This window comes from Pyrus communis, chromosome 2 (genome assembly GCF_963583255.1).
Source record: "Pyrus communis chromosome 2, drPyrComm1.1, whole genome shotgun sequence".
In the NCBI taxonomy this organism is placed as follows: domain Eukaryota; kingdom Viridiplantae; phylum Streptophyta; class Magnoliopsida; order Rosales; family Rosaceae; genus Pyrus; species Pyrus communis.
Window position 1 is genome coordinate 31,244,589 of NC_084804.1, and position 9,028 is coordinate 31,253,616.

General features: G+C 36.5%; 1 protein-coding gene across 3 annotated transcripts; it reads right to left on the minus strand.

The window, feature by feature from the left end:
* Positions 1-1,365: 1,365 nt before the first annotated feature.
* On the minus strand, positions 1,366-8,672 carry LOC137726216 (pentatricopeptide repeat-containing protein At3g24000, mitochondrial). 3 transcript variants are annotated; one of them, XM_068465103.1, is made up of 4 exons: positions 8,545-8,672; positions 8,133-8,266; positions 2,687-6,003; positions 1,366-2,088 (listed from the first exon to the last, which is right to left on the minus strand). In XM_068465103.1, exon 3 carries the CDS (start codon positions 5,905-5,907, stop codon positions 3,859-3,861), a length of 2,049 nt encoding a protein of 682 aa, XP_068321204.1. In that variant the 5' UTR covers positions 5,908-6,003; positions 8,133-8,266; positions 8,545-8,672; the 3' UTR covers positions 1,366-2,088; positions 2,687-3,858. The 3 variants fall into 3 exon arrangements, with proteins under 3 accessions (XP_068321204.1, XP_068321205.1, XP_068321203.1); XM_068465104.1 differs by lacking the exon at positions 8,545-8,672 and adding an exon at positions 6,974-7,050 and having other exon boundaries at positions 8,133-8,367; XM_068465102.1 differs by lacking the exon at positions 8,545-8,672 and having other exon boundaries at positions 8,133-8,366.
* Between the last annotated feature and the right edge of the window lie 356 nt (positions 8,673-9,028).

Below are 9,028 nucleotides of genomic sequence, written 5' to 3' on the forward strand. Positions count from 1 at the left end.
GATATCGGCTGCTTTTGATGGAAAACATGAAAATTTAAATTAAACTTGAGGGAATGTCAAACATTGGTTTGGACGAAATATAAGAATTTTTTTAATATTTAACCAATATGTCAAAAATATCGACAAAATCTGCCACTTTTAAAATGATTACCTAAAAAAATAATGTCGAAAGTATCAAAGAAATTTCAAACTGACTACAATCAATGACTTAGAAAAACAAATATGGTGGAAGTGTTATGCAATTGAATTTGAGTTTTTATGCAACTTAGCCATTGGACAAGAAAAAGTAAAGGATGACATGTTCCATGTTTTGTTCAAAGCTGGACTAAAGATTCCTACTACTGGTTCAGCTTTCAGGAGTAGGTTTTTACACTATATATTATTTATTTTAGTTGGGTAAATATTGATAAATATCTAATATGTTACTGTTTGACAGTTAATATGATAATCAACGACACATGTTGTTTCTGATGAACTTATTTTCGTAACAGCTTATCAAAGAGATATACGAGGGTATACGAGAATGGATATCATTTATTCATGATAAAGTGTGCTTGAGGGAAATGATAAAGCACTAATTATGTTTAAAATTCTCCATGAGTATACTTTTTTTTTAGCCCTTGTTATTGAATTATATGAAATGAAATTCTTTAAATGTCTACTCTATATTTATTTTGTGTTTTACATACAAACAGTTTCATGGAAAATTTCACTGGCCTTACGCCAAAACTCCTCCGGAAAGTTGATTTATTATAAAATAAAATAAAAAACATCTCAAGTGCGCAGATTGGCGAAATTGAGAAAATGCGAGTGGAGGAACTCTTTTAAAATCCCTTCCTCGACAAAACCTAGAAATAATTGATAAGAAAATATAAGAAATATAATGCATCTATGAATGGACATTATGTTAAACTGTCGTGGCATATGTGTTGTATTTAATAAGTTTGGTTGTATTTTGAACAAATAATATAATATTTTAACAAGGTTATTAACTTATTATTATGCCTCATTAATATATAAACTTTGTTTTGTGTATATTGCTAGTGAGTACATACATTCAAGATCTTGCAAAAATATTGTGGGGTCTTCTGACAACATAGCCTCCCACATATCCATCAATGCTTTATAAAAAGTTATGAACCGGATGAAAAAGCACTATCTCCATATCATCACGTGTAAAGAGTGTTTTAAACATTGTTTGTTTGTTTCATAAATAATTTTAAGGTGCATTTCCATTTATTTATATGGATATTCCACCAAAAATTGCTCTGTTGCTGTGTCTTGGTCAACTGTAAAGAGAGGAGGTTTGACTCTTTAAAATTGAGCAGTTTTCCTCAGGATACTTTATAATTGATTTATGGAATTCCGTCCTTATGATCGGAACTGTTTATATTATAAATCACTTAGTAAAGATCATTTCTACAAAAAATCTATTGAAAACAAGGTTGTTTAGTCCCTTAATTATAGCAAATAGACAGACAGTTCATAATTTTTTTACTAGAGGCCACCACACCGGCCTCGGTCTTCAGGCCACCACCTTGATTAAGATCTCGCAGTCGCTCCAGATCTTCCTCAAGCTTGTCCTTTGGAAAGTCTAGGAGTAGTGCATCAGGATGATCGGTCTGGTGATGATGATAGAAACACTGCCCGGAGAAAGAAAATTGATCATCAGTAACATGTCCAGGAGTAGTAGTAGTGCTACCCAACTGGTGGTAAAGGGGAGTGTGTCGACATCCAGTACTGCCAATGGTGATGAGAACACGTCTTCAAAATTCAAGTCCTCCGGTTTGGAGATTACACCATCTTTCAGCCACGGAAAATCAAATACTCCTAATGCCAAGTGGGTTTCTGAATCCGATATTGTATAACTGCTACTAGTACTGCTAGTGCTGCTGCTGTCGCTGTTGCTGTTGCTGTTGTATTCAAGGTCGTTTTTTAAGTCCAACATACCGCAGTTAGGATCGACTTAATTTTTCTTTGCATGCTTCTCTAATGAAGAATAAGAAGAAGAAGAATTGTTGTTGTCTTCATCTCCTCCTCTTACTCTCTGTTTGCTGTCACACTCCATGATTTTTAACGAAACCCTCCCTGCTAATGAAAAATTACGTACATATAAATCAATATCAAGATACTTCGACAAAGAAAAATAAAAATATCACGATATATGGACTATTAAATATTAATACAATGAAACAAACTTAGGGAGAGTTAGCAAGTGCAACGCTCCTCTTCTGATTTGATTTACGGGTTTAATTCGTCCACAATATATATGAGGAAAATACATAGCAAAAGAATGCACAGCTAACAATGTTAGTGCTAATACAAACGGGAAATTTTTCACACAACTTAAAGCTTAAAGTTGATTCATGAGCAAGGACACATGCTGATTAAAATCAGGTGGCTAGGCTACAGGTCAAATTATTAGCTAGATGCTTAATTTAAAAGTGGCAAGGAAACATACGTATATATACAGAAATTTTGAAAATATATAAAGCGAATGCATGAGCTGAATGCAGGAAAAAGATGAACCCTAAAAAGTGTGACCTTGAGGTTCAAAGATCGAATTGAAGTGGTATTAAAGAGCGAGTCTGACCTGATGGTAATGCTGAAACTTTGAATATCAAATCTATCTAAGGGTCATGCAAATTCTAGTGCTACTTATCGAAACATGTCATTCATTACGTACCTGTATATTGGGCTTAGGCTGAGGGTGACGCTGAGGTTGAGGCAGTTTGTATATCTGAGTTGTTGTTGAATGAATGTAACATCTGCTGGCTTGAGAAGAATGGTGATTACAAAAGAGTTTTGCTCACAAGCTATGCAATTTTCAGCTAAACCATCTCTAAGCACACGTAAACACACGCAGACTTCCATCACCCTTTTTACCCGCCCATCTCTTCCCCTTTGCAAGAATGAAATGAAACAGATGGGTTGGGTTTGTTCCTCCTTTTGTGCTCTGTTCCTTTCTTTCTTGCCTCTCTATTTTTTCAGTTTCCAACTTTCCAAATACCACAGGCAATCAGCACATCCAATCTTTTTCTACCTTGCTGTTTCTTCCTCTTTTTGTCTCCACTAGTTTTGCCATGTCGTACAATTTCGTTCAGAAAAAGCTAAAAAGATGCAAAAGCAATCAAGTTCATTCTATTTTATTGTCTAACAAAACTAGGTATTAACTCATAGCAGATCCTGATCTCCATCTAACAAAGAAATTGAACTGACTCTCTGTAGGATTAGAAAAGGAGTGAAGGTATCCACAGTTGAATTCAAGAAATAAAAAGTTCATCAATTGTTTATTTTTATTTTTATTTTTTTATTTATTTTTTTGAGAAAAAACTAATTCATCAATTGTATTCAAGAGACGAAATATAGAAATTCTGCATATCTTAGTTGTAAAATAGGATATAAATTGAATCTTTTACAGGGCCCTTCGTCGGTTGTTGCACTTCAGAGCTCACCGTATGCAGAAACCTTACATGTCGTCAGGTAGTATTCATGATCTTCAATACACCAGAAAAAAAATTAACTTGCATCTCACCTTTTTGTCTCTGTGTCATCTATTTTTGGTGTTCATAATTCACAGCATTTCAGCACACATTTTTCCTAGCATAGCCCATGAGGTAACAACTGCGCAAATAACATTTCGCTACCTTGAACTTGAAGTTGCTTCTGGAAGGCACCATTGGCATTAACCATTTTACAATTTGTGTGTGTAGAAGTCTCAAATTCCTCTTCTCACTTTAAAGAGGAAGCTTTTTTCATCACAGATCACAAGCACGTAAAACACAGGGGACTCGAACATGAACAGCCAGGTAATGGGTTAATTTTGTATGCAATGCAACTAGGACCATGAAATTAGCACTACCAGTAGTCCCCACAAGAACAAGAGCCATCACGGAAATGATGGAACCGATTGGTGTCCCTCACAATGATTTCTCTCCCTTCTACCTTCGAAACGAACTTGATTGCTGAATGACAATCACCACAAACCCTGATGTTCTTCTTAATCCGTATGGTGGAGCCAGGAGGAGTGTTAAGAAGTGCAAATGCTAGAGCAAGCTTCTCACTATGGTACTGCAACTTGAATTCCCTCTCCTGCTGGTCCACATAGAAAAGTACATGGCTAGTGTCTGGGACGTATCCAATCTCCTTTATCTTCATGCTAATCATCTCCCACATCCTAAGGATCTCTACTCTTTGCGGATGAGCATCATCGTTCGCTACAAACATGTGGACCGCATTCTCGATGTCCACCCAACTACAAGCAGGTTCCTTTTTCACCCCACCCTCTTTCATCTTCTTCCTCACATTTGCTGCGTCAATCCATCTGCCAGCAGAGGCATAGATATTAGAAAGTATGACATGGGGCCCTGAATCATGGGGATCCAGCTCAAAACTACGTTCCGCAGCATAAGCACCCAACTCTATGCTCTTGTGCATCCTGCAAGCACCTAATAAGGCTCCCCAAACAGCTGCAGTAGGTTCAATCGGCATTTCTCTTATGAACTTCTCAGCTCGATCAAGCAGATTTCCACGACCAAGAAGATCAACAATCGTCACATAGTGTGAAACCTGTGGTTCTATGTTGTACTGTTTCATCAAGTCAAAATAATATTGTCCTTCATCCAAGAGACCGGCATGGCTACAGGCAGTAAGAACACAAAGAAAGGTTATATCATTAGGTTGGATTCCAATTTTCAACATTTCTTCAAACCGTTGCACAGTTTCCTTTCCAAGCCCATGCTGGGCATATCCAGTAAGCATTGAATTCCAAGAAACGACGTCTCGTCTAACCATCCTATCAAAAACCTTTTTTGCATCCTCAATGCTGCCTGATTTGGCATACATATCGAGAAGAGTATTCCCCACAAAAGCGACGAGGGTAACAGCCGATTTGATCATGTGGGCATGAACCCACTTCCCTTGCTCTAGAGACCCTGCACTAGCACAAGCAGTCAAGACGCTAGAATAAGTGAAATGTGTAGGCTTGAAGCCCTCCCTCAGCATCTTCCAGAACAACTCGAGTGCATGCTGTCCTTGAGCCTTCCTAGCATGCCCAGCAATCAAAGCATTCCAGGACACCTCATTCTTGGTGTCCAAGGCATCAAAGACCAACTGGGATTCATCCATATGGCCACACCTAGCATACATGTCCACAAGAGCAGTGCCCACATAGACATTGGAATCAAGACCGTACTTAAAGCAATAAGTGTGAAGCAGCCTGCCATGATTGTCATCAGAGACAGCACCAGAAGCTTTCAACAAGCTAGATAAGGTGAACTGGTTGGGTTCCAGCCCATGGCGGAGCATCTCAGGAAACAAAACAAGGGCATCCTGAGGTCGGTCGTGTTGAGAATAGCCAGAAATCAAGGCAGTCCAAGTGACCAAATCCTTGTGAGGCATTTGATCGAATAGGTTGTGAGCATCGTCCAAACTGCCACATTTGACATACATGTGAAGGATGGTGTTGCGGATGGGAAGGTCATCTTTAAATTGAGAAGTAAGGATGTGTGAATGCACAATTCTGGCTTGTTTAAGTTGGGCTGTCTGGGTGCACCGGTGTAGCAGCTTATTGTACAGAGTCCGGTCCGCTTCCAAAGAGCCACAATTCACCAAGTCAAGAACATGAAGCCCTGTTCCTGAAATATGGAGGCTGCTGCGGAGAAGGTCCTTGTCTTGGATGATACGAGAAGCAAACCAGTCTTCGTCTTCTGAAGTTTCAGAGTCTTCATCCCCAATTAATTTGGCGCACGAAGCCTGAGTTGCAGACAATGTCCCAAACCGTGCTGATAATGAAAAGAGTTTTTGAATGCCAACAGCAGCGGCAGCATTGTTGTAGTTGTACAGAAACGGCAAGGCCTTGGATTGACTTCCCAAAATATGTCTCTTCATTAGATTACATTGGTTCATCAATATGGACTATGGACGTGTGTAGATACAAACTTTCTGCCAGAAAAAGTCCACCAGTTGTTTCAATTTCAACTCTCATTTCTGCAACCCAACAACCTGCACAAAAGGATTCCCTCAAGTCAATGTATAATCAAATACAACCCAGCTGCATCACAATTTGTTACAAACTGATAACACCTTAAGATTCATTCCCGCACATCCAAAGTTCTGTTCCAGCAAACAAATATGCCTTAAAACAAAAAAGTTCAACAGATTAACCAAACAAATAGCATTCTCACGGTACGTAAAAAATAAAAAATAAGAACGCCCATTTTTCAAGAAAACCCGACAGCAAAAGTGTTAAAACGAACAACAACGACTGTTAATAACTTAATATATATGTGTGAGTGTGTATACCAAAGCAATGAACCAAGGTAAATTTCATTAATAACACAATGAGAATTAATCTTACATGACTAAACCTATAAAACAAAGGCAGCACTCCAGAGTATGGCGGTTATTCCGCTAAATATAACATTGATGTCTCACTATTCAATAAACAGAACAGAAAATTTACTTCCCACACTTGATACTTTTATGTTTAAATACCATTACATATTGCTTTTTTCTTCATCATCGGCCACCCATGACATGAAGGTGCAGAGAAGCAGTGTTACAATACATTATTGTATTACCAGACACAAAATTTAGGAACTTATTCAACTCCTTCCTCATACATCGTGTCTTGCCTCTTTTGAATTTGCATCGAACTCTTATCCATATCATCCATAAGCACTAACACTAGATAAAAAATAGTAATGAAAATTAACAACATATATAACACCAAATGAGACAAAAAACAGCGCAAAAAATCTTCCTAGCAGCCAACAGTAAGTATCCATGGTTGAGTTAACCGCAACCCAAATGTTTTTAGTTAATAAGATCAAGACAAATATAAGATATTTACCTATATATTTAGAAACAAGTCAAATGGACATGGCATTTACCCATATACTCCCCCAATATGCATCTCTGATAACAACCTTAAAAGCCAAGAAATTTAATAAATACGTAGAAGCCCACTAACCTGGACACTACTTAAATTTTTAAGACGAGAAATCATAAATAAAACCATGTCCAAAGCAAAGAAAAGTGATATGAATCCTGTAAAAAAAAAATACATTTCATAAGAAGATGGCAACACTCTGTACTTTTATAGCTGTTAAAAATATATATATATATATATTAACGTTAACAGATTTAAATAGAAGATGAGAAAGAAAGAAAAGCTATTAATTAACTTGAATGAATCCTATAGTCTGCAAATTTCAGTAATAAATAATAAAGAAAAGGAGAGCACATATAATGGAAACAGTGAAACTGTAATCGTCCTGACTTGCCTATTTCAGTTTCATAAGGTTTTGATATCATCCAGATCCCAGATTTTCTTCAGGTCTAGCTCTTCCCTAGTTAAACAATATTTCTTAAACAAAAGACAACCTTTTTCATGAAAAAAAAAAGGTAACATAGACTGGCAAGTCGCACATATAGAGAGAGCGAGAGAGGGAGAGCCAAATGAACTAGTATAATATCGACCTAAATAATCACCCTTTAAGTTCCTTTCATTTACCGTTCATAAATTGACTTCAGTATTAGCTAGGACAACTGTTTGACATAACAAGATATCTTAGGGACTGCAAAACTTGAATTTTTACTATTTAAGCTGATTAGCTATGAAGATAAATTTCTGTACAAAAGACTCATAAATTTCCCCACTTATGCTAAAAGATAATCAACAAAATCAACTTTCATCGCATTTGAACCTAAATCATGGTTAACATAGCATAGTTACCATTTCTTTTTATTATTACTAAGATTTGCAGACTATGGGACAGCCAGATGGACTCGTATAACATCGACCTAAATAATCACCCGTTATGTTCCTTTCGTGTACCGTTCATAAGTTGACTTAAGTATTAACTAGAATAACTGTTTGACATAACAAGATAACTTAGGGACTGCAAAACTTGTATATTTACTATGTAACCTGATTAGCAATGAAGATAAATTGCTGAACAAAAGCCTCATACATTTCCCCATTTATGCTAAAAGATAACCAACAAAATCAACTTTCATCACATCTGAATCTAAATCATGGTTACCATTTTATAGTTACCATTTCTTTTTAATATACTGAGATTTGCCGGCTATGAGACCACATAAATACTGATACCAACGAGAAATACCTTCGGCTTGCTTTCGGGTTTTACAGCGGCTGCAGGTACATATCTTCCTTTGACAAATTCATATGTGCTACTTTGTATTTCCTTGTAGAAGCACAGGACTGGATAATTTCTAGCACTCGGTGTCGAATGCGGGCCTGCATTAGTATCCAAATCATCTGTAAATGGCACAGGAATTAATCCTAAACAATATCAAAGCAATAAATTGAAATCCCCAATTCCCAATCCTCAAATAATTGGAACAAAAATCCCAACTCTAATTATCCCAAGTCTAATAAAATCCAGTCCACTAACATCTGAACATTGACAGTGAGAACTTCCCAACTTTTGAGCAACTCACATCAGAAGAAAAAGTGAATTGAGAAACTAAGAAATCGTGGTGCAAAACTCAAAAAATCTGAAGGAAAAAAAAAACCTAATTTGGTTCCGCTTCGCTTCAGTACGCTCTAAACAAAGAGAACAGGGCGGGGTTTTGATTAACAATGTAAGGTATCAAAACCTATGGCGTCATGAAAGAAGGGAGGGTTTACGGCTTCTCTGGAGCAACAGGTGAAGAAAGGGGATGTCTGGTTTTACAATTTTAATTAACATTTTTATATTTTATTTTTTTGGTTTCAAGAGAATAGTTGGTTTTCGCTAATACCTACTCTAGTAAAATTCAAATATTAGGTTCTAAATCTCTTCTAATCTACTTTAATCCTTGGGCCAAATATATTTTTTAACCCAAAACTCATTTTTAAGATAAATTTTGACCAGAATTTTCTTGGGTTAATGGTTATAAATTTATTGAATTTAATGGCTAAGATTTAATATGATCAAATTGAATAGTCAAAGAAAAGATCTAACGGTCCAAATTTAAATTCAGTAGTTAAAATAATTATAAAAAATTATTTCATGTG